The sequence below is a fragment of the Manacus candei genome, unplaced genomic scaffold (genome assembly GCF_025592945.1).
Source record: "Manacus candei isolate 608988 ecotype Guabito, Panama unplaced genomic scaffold, ASM2559294v1 h1tg000036l, whole genome shotgun sequence".
Classification (NCBI taxonomy): domain Eukaryota; kingdom Metazoa; phylum Chordata; class Aves; order Passeriformes; family Pipridae; genus Manacus; species Manacus candei.
Window position 1 is genome coordinate 3842090 of NW_026138084.1, and position 13942 is coordinate 3856031.

At 40.7% G+C, this 13942-nt stretch overlaps 1 protein-coding gene and 1 long non-coding RNA gene across 4 annotated transcripts in view; both read left to right on the top strand.

Moving 5' to 3' along the window:
• Window positions 1-13942, top strand: part of IQSEC1 (IQ motif and Sec7 domain ArfGEF 1) — a 334498-nt gene that overhangs the window by 300734 nt on the left and 19822 nt on the right. For all 3 annotated transcript variants that reach the window (XM_051793412.1, XM_051793413.1, XM_051793414.1), the window contains 5 exons: window positions 4367-4528; window positions 8337-8459; window positions 9250-9416; window positions 11561-11700; window positions 13396-13425. In XM_051793412.1, coding sequence (XP_051649372.1) covers window positions 4367-4528; window positions 8337-8459; window positions 9250-9416; window positions 11561-11700; window positions 13396-13425 — 622 coding nt within the window. The remainder of the gene's footprint in view (window positions 1-4366; window positions 4529-8336; window positions 8460-9249; window positions 9417-11560; window positions 11701-13395; window positions 13426-13942) is intronic.
• Window positions 4568-5194, top strand: LOC127473601 (uncharacterized). The gene is made up of 3 exons (XR_007905516.1): window positions 4568-4603; window positions 4759-4862; window positions 5122-5194. It is a non-coding gene; the product is annotated as an uncharacterized LOC127473601 (long non-coding RNA).

Below are 13942 nucleotides of genomic sequence, written 5' to 3' on the forward strand. Positions count from 1 at the left end.
CCTTCACATCCGTGGTGGTGGGTATTTGGGTTGGCCTTGAATGAACCTTGGAAAATTAGCATGTCATAATGTGAGGAGAAATCATCCCCACTCTGGGGCAAACTGGAGGGCTCCTGCCCAAGCCATGGGAATAACCATCTCCCTGTTTCCATGAGATGCAGAGGAACTGGGAGAAATGTGCTGTTCCTTGGCTTATTTTCCTGACCCAGGACTTTTTCTTGTAATTACCAGAAGAGGCAATTTACACCTAGTTTTCCTTTCTCTGCATTACAGTTGTGCAACCCAGAAAGACACACAGCTCTGGCTTCCCTCTCAGTTTCTCTCATTTTCTTCCTTTCAGTCCCCTTTTGCCTTTGCTGTGCAGTTGAGTGAACTCTGACAAGTTGTTTTGCTACTAGTTTTTGGTAGTATTTTAAGGATATTGGTTTTTTTCTTCTTAGCCAGAAGGTTTAAAATAGTCATAGGGATTCTCTTGGCTTCACTGCAGCAGCAGTAGGCTATTCAGCAGAAGTGAAGGAAGAAGCACAGCCATATAGAAACAAAATTTAGCTGTCTGCCAGACTAAGGAAAATGTTCAACTAGCTTGTTATTGCCAACTCGGTTGTTTAAAAACATTTAACTGCTTAAATGATTCTAAGAAAAGTCTTAGATTCTTGCTTTAAGAAAGCCATCCCTAGTTTTTAATGTTCAGGTAATGCTTAGTTTTGTGACAACTGTAAATATTTTCAAAATGAGGTCTCTGGTATCAAAGGCAAGGGAGATTATTTTTTTTAACAGAGGGCTGGCATCATAGTTGCTTTAAATTCTCCACCCCTGACATGAAAAGATTTCTTTGGCAGCTGTTTCTGTTTGCAGTGTTAACAGCCTCTAAGAAATGTTTGTACTTCTGGTTTGCTTGTTTTTTAGATTCTCTCAGTTTATGGTCCTTTCAGTGTCTTGTGTGTGTGTCTGAACATAGGCAAGGAACCACAAAGCAGAGATGTGCCTACTGAAATACTGAATTTCTAGAAGTTCCACCACGCTTCTCATTTTCAGCCAGGCTGGCTTTATTCCCCCTGTCTCAGGCAGCTGGGAGAACAGTATGTTTTTGGTTATTTACACTGTTAATAAATCCCTGGTTTACTTGAAATGATCTTTTGGCATTGCTGGGTATTGGAAATCTAGGCCTGGGCAAGCAGCTTTCTGTGCTTCTTTGTTAATGAATGCTTCCGTTTTACAGCTCTATTATTGTCTGAGCTCTAAAGGGAACACAAAGATTTCATGTGGTTTGGGTGTTTGTAAGCTTTCCACGTTTTTCAGGTGGGGGATAAGAGAAGGTTTTACCCACCTGTGCACTGTGGTTTTGTGGAAGGTTTCTTTTTGAGGTAGTGCTTGTTATTTATTCTCTTCTCTTGGCTGCTGTGGACATGGGCACTTTATCCACTCTGTGGCTTGGATGGCACAACTGATGGTGCAGCTGTGGGGGAGCTTGGCTGGATTAAAAAAAATAATAATGAAATAATAATGAAAACCAAACCAAAATGAAATCAAAAAACCAAACCAAAACCCCACCAAAAAAAAATCCCAACCAACTTTTTCTCCTAGTTCAGCTTGTGAGGAAGTCCCAAAGCAGCAGTAGGAGTGAGGGAAGAGGCTGGTGCCAGTGCTCACCCAGCTGCAGCACTCGGGGTTAGTGTTGGTCTGGCAGTGAGATGGGCTCTGAGTCCAGCAGGTCACAGCACATGCTAAGCCTGTGCTGCTCTCTCTTACCATCCAGAATCCAACTAAAAGCTTTCCCTCCACCAAATTCACTTTTCAAAATCACTGCAGTGTTTTTGAAAAAGTAGTATTTCCTGTCATTTTGAAGAAAACATTTTGAATGTCTAGGTAATGCAAAGCCTTATTTCCCAAGTACCAGTTCCTTTGGAAACTGGTGGTGCTTCATGTCCAGCAGAAGGTGGTGTGTTGGTGACTGTGTTTCTTTTTGTGGCCCCAAAGCCATCAGTGTGTTTGCCCCTGATCCTACGCTGCCTGTGGGGCTGTGTGAGCACAGGTCCTGAAAGCTTTGGGAAGTCAGTCACCAGGTTATCCTTCCCCTCTTCAAAGCAGGAGGGGTTTCTGACTGACTTTTTGCTTTCTCAAGCTTGGGCAGGTCTTGAGCACTTCTGTTATTTTGAAGTTTGGGTTATTTCCTCCATCAGTGTTTTTCCCCTAAAAGTCACATTAAATCACCCTAAAGGTCTTTTTATTACTCAGTTTCTGGCAAGGTCCTTAGCCCTTCAAGTAACACCTGGGAATTTTGTGTAAATATGGTTTTGCACATGTTAGTTCATTTTCTTTTCTTCCATAGTAGATTCCTTTCATTTTTTTTTTGTTTTGATTGTTTTCTTGGTTTTTTGAGACAGAAGACAGTTTCAAGCTTTATTTTGGAAGCAATCCTGTAAATATCAAAAGTTCTCTGAATATGTCTGTGTGAGGTGGTAGATTTAGAGGGTTTATTTTGATATTAGTTAATGTATTCAAATCTGGAAATAACTGCTCTGCTTATGCTGCTTCCTCAATTGCTATTTATAGACTTCTCATCTTCCCTGTTATTGGTAGGTGTAATTAAGAAGCATCACTGGGAATTTTCCTAATCACAAAAGACTTAGTTGTAAGTACAAAATGGTCTGTGCTCAATTCTGAGCAGACAGAAATGAGGATAAACTTACACCAGGTGTCCTATCCCGTGTTAAATCCATGACCCTTTCATGTCCCACTCCCTTCTGCATCCAGTCATACACTTCAGGAAAAATTAGGGCTTGGTGAAAAAAGAAAGTTTGTCCAGTTTTAAACAGCTGGGTTTGCCAGCAGGAGGATCCCTGTTTGCTTGTGGTGTCTTTGTGTCACTTTGGATGTTATGGACAAAGGAAGCTCACTAACGAGGGGCATGGAGAAAACTACTCCTGCTTTTGTTGGATGCTGTGAATTTAAATTAGGCTTAAGAATTCTGAAAGACAGCTCAAAACCATATGAACATAGCAATTTCATTATTTACCAAAAAAGGTACTTCTTTAGTACGAAGGAGATTAATTTCAGAAGATGACTGTATGTGTAATCTTATTTTGGATGAAAAGAGCCACAAAGCTGAGGCAAGAAATTGAGATTTGAGAACTCCCTTTTGATTGAATTATATATATTTCTCTTATCTGTCTAATTCTTAGTAGGGTCTTAAGTGTATAATAATGTAATGTAAAAGAGTAGGAGAACTGAATGATGATGTATTTAGTAATGCTGCTTGCAATTAAAAGCCCTGGGGAGGGGCTATGGTCGTGTAATCAACTTTGTCTAAAAATAGTACGGTCACCTTGTCCTTAGAAATTGATTTTACTTGCCTTAAAGGAAGTATCTTTCAGGTCAGACAGGTGGACGTTATATTATAATTCTTTACAAAATAAAGCTGATGATGGAATTGCTGATTCTGTAAAGATTCCTCTTTAATGTCTCTAAAATGAATGATGGTTGGCTGTTGTGTGGCACTGCTGGATGACAGTGCAGTCTGTGCTAGAAGGGCAGTTTTGCATCACTTTAAAATCTAAGCAGCATTTGCCTTTGTAACCTGTATGTTTTATTGCCAGAAACCAGCTCCATCCCAACCCTCCTCCCCAGAACACCCTTCTTAACAAGTCACAATGAGTAGCTTCAGCTTGCTTTGTTTTGAGGTGGGAAAATGGTTACAGCTAAATCTGGAGGTGTGTAAAGAGATGTAAAATGCTGCAGCAACTAAGGTGTTTGTCTGAGGGAGGGAAATCTGGAGCAATGGGTGTGTTAAAGGAGAAGGAAGAAAAAAATCTAAATTACGTGGGAGCTGCACCATTTTTAATTGCTTCTTTTTGCTTGACTGCCTTTAGTTTTCCCTTTTATTTTTTGTCCTCTCAACTTGCAAGTTACACCACTTGTTTTGTTCAGTCAGTTTAACTTTTGACAGCAATGGGGTGGGAGGTCAGGGGTGTTCTTTGTTTCTTGTTTTTCAGCAGCAGCTTTTCAGTTTCTGGAAGGTCCATCTCTCCCAGCAACAGGAGCACTGAGTAGCTGGTGTTGGGCTCGTCTTTGGCATTGGCAAGTGAAGCTGCTTGAACACAAAGCATCTCTTTGGAAGGGTTATGGAGCAGGGAAATGTGTAATAACATGCAAGGATGCTTTCAAAGCTATTTGATGCTTTCTAAGATACCTTCAGCTATTAACAGTGAGCAATGTGTTCAACAGGATGGCTACATTCATCCTGAAACTATCTCAGCAATAGCATTACATTGGTTAAAAGTGATTGCCAGAATTCTAAAACTTTAATCAGATGAATTCAGATCCAATGGAAGAAAATTAATAATTTTATGTTACCTTTTCTCCTCAGAAAACCTGAAAAAGGAGTCCAGTACCTCATAGAGCGAGGATTCGTGCCAGATACCCCAGTTGGTGTTGCCCACTTTCTGCTGCAGAGGAAAGGGCTCAGCAGGCAGATGATCGGGGAATTCCTGGGAAATCGGCAGAAGCAGTTCAACAGGGATGTGCTGGAGTGAGTATTTGTGTGGGGAGGAGGTGGGAATGTTCAACAGGGATGTGCTGGAGTGAGTATTTGTGTGGGGAGAAGGTGGGAATGTTCAGTTGGGATGTGCTGGAGTGAGTATTTGTGTGGGGAGAAGGTCGGAATGTTCAGCTGGGATGTGCTGGAGTGAGTATGTGGTGGGGAGAAGGTGGGAATGTTCAGCTGGGATGTGCTGGAGTGAGTATTTGTGTGGGGAGGAGGTGGGAATGTTCAGTTGGGATGAGCTGGAGTGAGTATTTGTGTGGGGAGGAGGTGGGAATGTTCAGTTGGGATGAGCTGGAGTGAGTGTTTGTGTGGGGAGAAGGTGGGAATGTTCAATTGGGATGTGCTGGAGTGAGTATTTGTGTGGGGAGAAGGTGGGAATGTTCAATTGGGATGTGCTGGAGTGAGTATTTGTGTGGGGAGAAGGTCGGAATGTTCAGCTGGGATGTGCTGGAGTGAGTATGTGGTGGGGAGAAGGTGGGAATGTTCAGCTGGGATGTGCTGGAGTGAGTATTTGTGTGGGGAGGAGGTGGGAATGTTCAGTTGGGATGAGCTGGAGTGAGTATTTGTGTGGGGAGAAGGTGGGAATGTTCAGTTGGGATGAGCTGGAGTGAGTATTTGTGTGGGGAGGAGGTGGGAATGTTCAGTTGGGATGAGCTGGAGTGAGTGTTTGTGTGGGGAGAAGGTGGGAATGTTCAATTGGGATGTGCTGGAGTGAGTATTTGTGTGGGGAGAAGGTGGGAATGTTCAATTGGGATGTGCTGGAGTGAGTATGTGTGTGGGGAGGAGGGGGCAGTGTCCTGGTGCTCAGCAGTCAGCATGGGCCTTCACCAAGCTCCAGGCAGTGGTCTCGGGGTGTCTTGTGCTTCTTTCTGGGTCTTGTTCTGAAGGAGGGGAAACCACACTCCAAAGGGTAAGAAAAGATACATGTGAGCCAATATTTATTTCTTTGCTTTCCAGTTAAGGCACTGGTTTTGTTATTGATCCAGCAAGATACTCACAAGGATTTATATTCCCTATGGCCACGTGCATTTACTCTAAATTTATGTTTTAATTTCATAGGCCTTAGAGTGTGTAATTTCATAGGTTTTTTTCTTCCTCAGACTCTGATAATTTAGTGAATGAAACACAATAATATTGTAGGCAACATAAGGTTTAATCAGTAACAGAACTTGAAAATGGTTATTATGGCCAAATGGCTCAGATGTTAGATAAGGAGGGATTTCTGCCTGTGCAGGCACGTGCTGACAAGATCTATACAAACTGTTATTTTCCAAAAGATTAGATAAACAAAAACTGTTTTAAAAACCAAAGTATTTTCTGCAAAGCAGAAAATCAGACTTTTAGCAGCTTGGTCATAAATATCTAAACCTTATATATAGACTAGACCAAAGCTGCTTTATTTTAGGAGGGTATTAATTTAAAACACGTATTCTTTGGGGCTTTTTTTTTGTATCTGACATACTGGCCTGTAAATATGAATACATCTTAGTCCATTTTTATTTCAAGATATTGTATAAAATTTTAGCTAGATGCCTAACAAAACTGCTGAGAATTAAAGCAAAAACCACAACATCTTTCCCATTAAGGAAGCCTAGAGAAAATGCTCACCACCATTTTTTAAATAACTGTTTTATTTGACAGTGTAATGAAAGCTGTAGTGAAATCTGCCTTGGGCTACAGATGCAGAGGCTTTTTCTAGAGGTCTTCCCTCTCTCTTTCCTGTGCCTTATTAAAAGCTGCCTTCTTACAGTCCAAGCCCCAGCAGAAAGCAAGGGAAGCACCTCCAGGGCAAAGCCTGGAGCCAGGCTGAGGCTGCAGAGTCATGGAATGTGGCTGGCTGGGATGCAATCCCTGTTCAGCATGAGTCACTGCTGGCCACTCACAGTGATCTGCATTTTGCAATTATGAGTCAGACTAGGGGGAAGACTCTCCAGAAAGTGTGTATTTTTAATTTTTTTTTAAAGGGAACAGTACAGGTTCAGGACGAGACGGATTCTAATCTTGGCTGATCTTTAAGGTCCCTTCCAAGCCAAAGCACTCCGTGATTCCACGATGCATTTTGTGATCCTGAACAAATCCCTTGCCCTCAGCACCTCAGGCAGACCTAAGCAGAGGTGTGTGTCTGTCTGTGAGGAGGTGAATTGTTAAGAACAAGGTCAGGATCACCTGCCTCCAACCCCCCAGCAATCCTTTTATTGGAATGCATGTGTTCTGAGCTGTTCCAGCCAGGCTTTGGGGTGAGGAGCTCCCTGTAAGCAGTTCTCTGCACAGTGCTCTGAAGCTTGCCTGCAAATGGGAACAGGGTATTTTCTCTTAAAAAAAAGACAATAAAATAGCGTTTAATCCTAAAAATCATATTTACAGATTGAAGGTAGATTTTGTCAAACTGATACAGCTCCATGTGGGTACATAGAAAAGATACTTTAAAAGATGATCCTTTTTCTGTTACACAGTTTATTTTCAGATCACTTGCTTTGATTTGTGTTCAAGTTTCCCAGACCAGTAAATTTGGGTATTTTAGCTATTTGATACCTTGAGCTTAGAAAATATTCACGAGAACAGCCTAAATTTTTGACCAAGAGCTGAATTCTGGGCCTGCTGGAGCTGCTGCCTGCTGGTGGTGCAGAACTGTGACCATGGTGATTTGTCTGCTGTCTCCATAGTTCATGTAAAACCTTTTGAGACCCCTCCCATTCTGTTGTTGGCCAGCATGTTTCTGGAGATCCTTAATTGCATTAATTAGTTCATTTTGACTCCAGCTGGGCTGTACATGTGCTTTACACCTTTGAAGGAGAAAAGGGTTTTGGTGTTAAAGAACTTGGAAGAGGTGGGAAGACTGAGGGCATTATTGCAGAACTGATGAGGGGGTTTAGGTGTGGATTGGAAAGCCTAAAGTCTTCTGCACAAAGGGAGAAATATTCCAGGCAAGGGGAATAAATTGTTTGGTTATTAATTTATGTTAGCTACAGTTTTACTGGAAGAAAAGTATGATCTATTCTCATTTGTCATTGTAAACCTATACATTTAAGAAAAAGCTTTTAAAAGTGGATTGTGCTTTCAGTGGTTTCTGCAGTACAGTAATTCTTGTCTGGTTATTTAAAAACTAAAAGGTAAGTTTAAAGAAAGGAAATTTATAGCCTTCTGATTTTAAAGCAGTCTTTAAACAAAGTATTAGAATGACATAATTCACATTGTTGATTAAATTAAAATACTTCCTTTTTTATTTTTTGTCAGCACTGTATTTTCTGAGCAAGAAAGTAATTATTTCTCCATGAGTGTTAACTGAAAGACATGGCAAATGATGGAGAGATGAGAATTACAGTGGTAATAAGAGAGTATCCAAACAGGGTTATTTTTTTTCTCTGCATGTAAGAACGTTCCCAGACACAGAGCCATTTGGTGCAGAGTGTTGTGCCTGCTGCAGGCTGTTTGAGATATGATATAAACTACTTATTATTGTTGTAGGCATTGTGATGGTTGATTGGCCTGGAAGTACGAATCTAATAATTATTGTTGGCAGTGGTACATCCCTTAAATTGGTCAGACATTTGTCATTCCAGCAGCTCTTCTGTTAAAAAAGAAGAAGGTTCTGCTCACACATTCTCATTGATCCCTCATTGGCAGCCTTCCTTCACAGTTACCTACAATTACTGCCGTTGCTGCTGACAGTTTAAAGGACAATTCCATGAATCTCTGTGAGATGGAAAATCGAAAGGTTTTTTGTTTTGAGCTCTTCCCTTTGGTCTGTGCTGTTAGAAACGAAGAGGCACAATGGAATGTGTTTCTCTCCTAGCTGTGTGGTGGATGAGATGGACTTCTCAACCATGGAACTGGATGAAGCACTCAGGAAATTTCAGGCTCATATCCGTGTCCAGGGAGAAGCCCAGAAGGTGGAACGGCTCATTGAAGCTTTCAGGTAAGAGACTGAAATCAGTCCCTCAGCCACCAGAAACTGCTGCTGTCTGACAGGCCAGCTGGAGAACCGGGCAGGTTGAGCAGATCCAAGTTATTTCCCTGCTTATTTGCAGTGTCCTCCTGAGCTACCAACAGTTTCAAATAAATGTTGTTTGTGGGGCTTTTGCTAAGTGTGAAATAGGAACTTTCCTTTACTGGTGCTCTTCATAAATGGCATCTCTATTAACAGAACAAGGTTTCTCTATTAGTTCTTTCTGGCACCAGTTGAAAAGATATCCAGGGATTTTTGAATATCTCTAACAATCTATTTGGATATAGTACTTTATATGAGTGGAATTATGAGCCCATTTACATTTTAGAGTATATATGCTCCCAACTTTTCATTAAGCACTTCAACAACAGTGGAAAACAGAGCGTTAACTTGTCAGTGTTTAACACAGGTGTACTTTATCCCAGGCAGGATAAGATGGAAATCACCCTGTGGCAGTAAGCCAGAATCAATGCTGTGTTCTTACCTGCTGTCAGGGCATTAGTCACTGAGAAAAATGAAATCCTGAAGTTACTGTAGCTCAGAATGTGTACTAAGAGGTGAAATGACAGTGGTAATAGAAAACAAAAGCCTTCCACATTCAAGAATTGGCTCATGAAAGTTTGTGGATGGAAAGCTAAATATATGTATGGAACACCAGTAATAGCTTGCTCAGCCTCTGGAATGCAGCAGTTGGTTTATTTGGTGGAATTAGAGAAGTAATTCCTGGCTCTGACAGCTTCCACTACGTGCTTTTTTCCAGCCAGAGATACTGTATCTGCAACCCAGGGGTGGTGAGACAGTTCCGGAATCCCGACACCATCTTCATCCTGGCCTTTGCCATCATCCTGCTCAACACAGACATGTACAGCCCAAACGTGAAACCAGAGCGGAAAATGAAGCTGGAGGACTTTGTCAAGAACCTGAGGGGTGAGAAAACTCTGCCAGGGAAGGTCTGAAAAGCTTTTCCCTGTAACTGTCATTGGAGGGACACCACTGTTGTCTGGGAAAAAGGCAAAATACAGAGCACTTGATGCTGATTTGACCTGACTTGAAACTGCTGCCATTTTTACAGGCTTTAAATATTTCTGGAATAGTGAAAACAGAATTAATTATGTAGTATTTTGTCATTTTTATCATGTCTTTTTTGAGTGGATGTATTGTCGGTTCCTTTTATTCCCACATACATATATATATGTGTGTGTGTGTGTATGTATGCATATGTGTATACAGATATGTATATATATTTTATATATATATATATATATATATATGTATTGAGGAACAGAAATCACTCTGCCCTGATGAGAACTTTTGGAAATAAATCAGATATTTAAATTCTCACCAAGTAAAAACAAAATCCCACCTCCAAGACCTTCCTGAAAGGTGTAAATAGCCCAGAAATTTCATTTTGATTCCTTCATTGGTGTATTTTCTGATCAAGACATCATCTGCCAGGCTATGGCCCACCTAAGCTTGCAGTTAGATTGCCAGAAAAATACAGGTATTTTTTCAAATCTGTATCTCAGATCTTTCTATCCTGGTTCTTTGTGGTGAAAGAATTTTTTGTGAAGTATCAGCTCAGCTCTTTCTAACAGAAAGGAGTCACTGAGTAGAGCTGAAAGTGGGCTGAATGGCAGAAAAAAAGAACCAAGTTGCTTCATATATAAAGATGAATATCTCTGTATAGGCACACCTCAGGTGCAGGGCAGTTTGTATTCATGTGTGCATGTGGCACTTTCATTTTAGCACAAGTGAAAACAAAATACTTGTGGTGTTCTGGAATTTCAGATCTTGAGAATGCAAGTTGTGTTTGGTGCTTTTGTTCCCTGAGATTTATACAAGGCAGCAATGAACAGCCTGTACTCAGCAGATGTTTCAGCTTAGTAAAGTTGAAGTTAGTGCTGAGATTTTATCATGAAGTCCACAGATATTCAAAAAGGCCTGATATTCATCTCTTGGCATAACAGTGCAGTTACATGAGTTGTGTTTTATGCAGTACATTCTCTCTGATCTCCAGCATGAATACCAGCAATTTTTTATTCTTGCAGGTGTTTTTATGACATGTTACCCTGCCTGTAACTTTAAATCACTGCACCACAAAGGTGGTCTGTGGGAGGCCTGGTGGTGTGGAACAAAACAGAGGCGGTTTTGCTTCCTTCTTTCTCCGAAGAAACTGTATTTTATTGCAGTGGTTTTTATGTGAGCAGTTGTTCCGCTGGGTGACAAAATATTCTGAATGGGAGATAAGAGTTTATTGCTTTAAAACCTGTTTACAAAATAGACATGCATCTCCCTGTCCCCAGGAAATGCAGCTTTAAGTCACTTAGTGAAATTGGACTCCTTGCACTGCTATTAAAAATTCAGGATGGAGCATTCAGGGCTGCGTGGCGTTTGTTAGGATGACATGCCAACGATAACCACACAGTGCTAAACAATAATCTGGTATCTGGGCTATTTGCTTGATTTGTTTTTCCAGAGTAAATTAGTTCTTTTTGAAATCTTACAAGAAATATTGGTTAAATTAATTTTACTGGTTGTTCATAAGGTTCTCGCATAGGAAATTATTTTCTGAACAGCGCCGAGTAATATTGAGACAGAGGCAAAATGGAACAGTTCTTCTGCTTCCTCCCAGTGGGGTATATTCCTAGGAGGAGGTCATATGGAGGTTTTAGCATCTATAGTGTAATTTAATTCATTGGAGCTTTGATACCAAGCGGAGGAAACTTGAAAGAAAAAAAAAAAGCATAGAAATTAACCTCTTAATGGCTTAGTTTTAGCTTTGAATTTTAAAACAAAAATTCCAACCTGTGTAATTTCCATCAGTGTCTCAATGCTCTTGGACAAAAATCAGTGTTTGAAGAATGAGTAGCATCACTTCTGCTGCCTCGGTGGGGGAGGACAAGGACACGAGGAGGTGTTGGCTAACAGGCACTGGGAGCTGTGAAACACCCGGGCAGTCAGGCAGCAGTGGCATCACTGTGAGCAGGGAACAGCAAAGTGCTCCTGTTTTTAGCCTCTCCTGGCTGAGAGTGGTGTGTGTGAGAGCCCTGACGGGAGTGTTGGCCCTGCAGGTGTGGATGACGGGGAGGACATCCCTCGGGAGATGCTCATCGGGATCTACGAGCGCATCCGCAAGCGGGAGCTGAAAACCAACGAGGATCACGTGTCCCAGGTGCAGAAGGTGGAAAAACTCATCGTGGGGAAGAAACCGGTGAGTTCCCTGTGCCTGGAAGGTCAGCTGCTCTGGGGGTTTAGATTTCTATCTAGGCTTCTGGGGGAAGCCTGGTTCTGTTCTTATTCGAACATGTGGCAGTTCAAATCCGAGGGCATGGAGGGCAGTGCACAGCATAGAACAGCACAGGAGGGGTTGCTTAGAAGATAAATTGGTTGCTAAGTGGCAAACTGTCCAAATAATGATTTGCTCTAAGGTTGACTTAAAATCCGGGGCGTTCACAGTGCACGTGGATTTTCTTGTCACAGTCTGGTATTCATGGGTGATGATGTAAGGAGTCTTAAATTCTTTATGTGGAGCTTTACAAGTCTGAAATTACACTGACATATCTGCATTTTAGGCAGTTCTCTTGTTTATTGCAAGAGAATTGAAGTGTTTTGTTAATGTGATGCTGTAGAGAATCATATCTCAAAATTTACACTGTCATTTATGCCTCCATAATTTACAAGAGTAATAGAGAACTTCTGATCACATCAGCATCTTCCTCAGCTCAACAGCTCCCATGACCTGGGATTTGTAGGGGGAGATGGAATCATTTTGTTTCAGAGCATATCTGGAAATCAGGTCCCAGGGATTCTAATGCTGGGTTTGAGCATCCAGAGATACCTCTTTCTTTGTTGTGAGAAAAATCCTGAAATACTTTGCTATATAAAAAAATCTTCAAAGCATCTGTTGGAAAAAGGGAGAGAAAAGAAAGGCCACAGCATTTTACCTTCAGTTTAGGAGCTGAGTGAACACAGAGGTATTAAAACCAACATTTTACCCATATTTTACCAGTATCTAATGTGGAGAGGGCCATTGGATGATCAGCCCTCCTGAGTTCAAATCCCATGTCAGCAGTCACAAAGGCAGCCCAGAACAAAGAAAAAAAAAAAAACAACAACAAAAAAAGCCAAAACAGAAGACCAGACCTGCCTGTTTTTGAAGTCCTACATCTGTTTTTTATCAGCTCTGGGCAACTTCACTGCAGCAGGGTCTGATGGCTTGGGGCATTTGTGATTAAGAAAAAGAACGTGGATCTCAAGAGTCTCCCTATTACTTTTAAAGAGCTTTGAATTGTAATCTCTTCTCAGACAAACCTCAACAGAGGGGTTGGGGGAAGGGAATGAGGGACCACCAAAAAAACTAATTTAGGTCTGTATCCCAGTGAAGGACATACTGAGGAGATCTCTGAAGAAGCAGAGAAAAGAAAGCAAAATTTCCTTAATAAAAGCTTTTAACTGATTTTGAGAAGAAGGGAAATAAATATTCTGAAGTCAGTATTTGACAGTCACTTATGCTTTCATATGAAACTTCTCTTCTGTAATTGTTTGGGGATTTGGGTTTATATATAGGTTTCTTTGGGAGATGTTTTTTTCCATGGTTCCTTTTTTATTCAGACATGTGGCAATTCAAATCCTAAAACTGATCCCGACCTTGTAAATTGAATGGGATTAAGAAAACAATACCCTGGATGGAGTCCTGTGTTCAAGGATTCTTCTGTTGGGAGACTTTTTAACTGTGTGGGAAAGTTAAAAGAAAATTTGGGAAACAGGCAACAGTCTTTATTGATAGATATATTTGTTTTTACTTAGAGGCATTTAGTCGTAGTCAGACCGTGATGTGTTTATTGCTATGATACAGTTCTGTGTTTCTCTGAAGTTTAATGAACTTGTATATGTCTTTCTACTGTAGATTGGATCTCTGCACCATGGACTTGGTTGTGTAGGTATTTCTCTCATACTCCTTCAAAATTTATAATCATTGTAACTGGCAGCATTTTCTTAAACTGACAGTGAAGCATTCTTTTACATTTTAAAATTTGAAATCAATAGTGTTCTTTCAAGCAGAATTTTCCTGGTGTTGTAGTAATAACTCTCCAAAGTACAAAGATATTTCCCAGAGACTGCTTAATTTATTACCAAGAGTTTTCTAGACCTTTTTAATACACTTTTTATTCATTTCAAATGCTGTTATCACTGTAGAAATTAGACACACAGTGAAGAATAAACCAATAGGTAAAAATCACAGTTGCACCTCACCTTTGCACCTGGGCCCTGGTGTGTTTATTCTTCCTGGTCCATTTGAGAATTGAATGATACTCTGGAAAGATACTGCCAGTTGATTTTAAGGTTTGCTTCTGAATGTAGAAAATACTGATTCCAGATTAAAGTTACAGGTATATTCAGTAATAAACCTAAAACTACTCTTATAATGCACCATTTTATGGATTTCTTTTGGT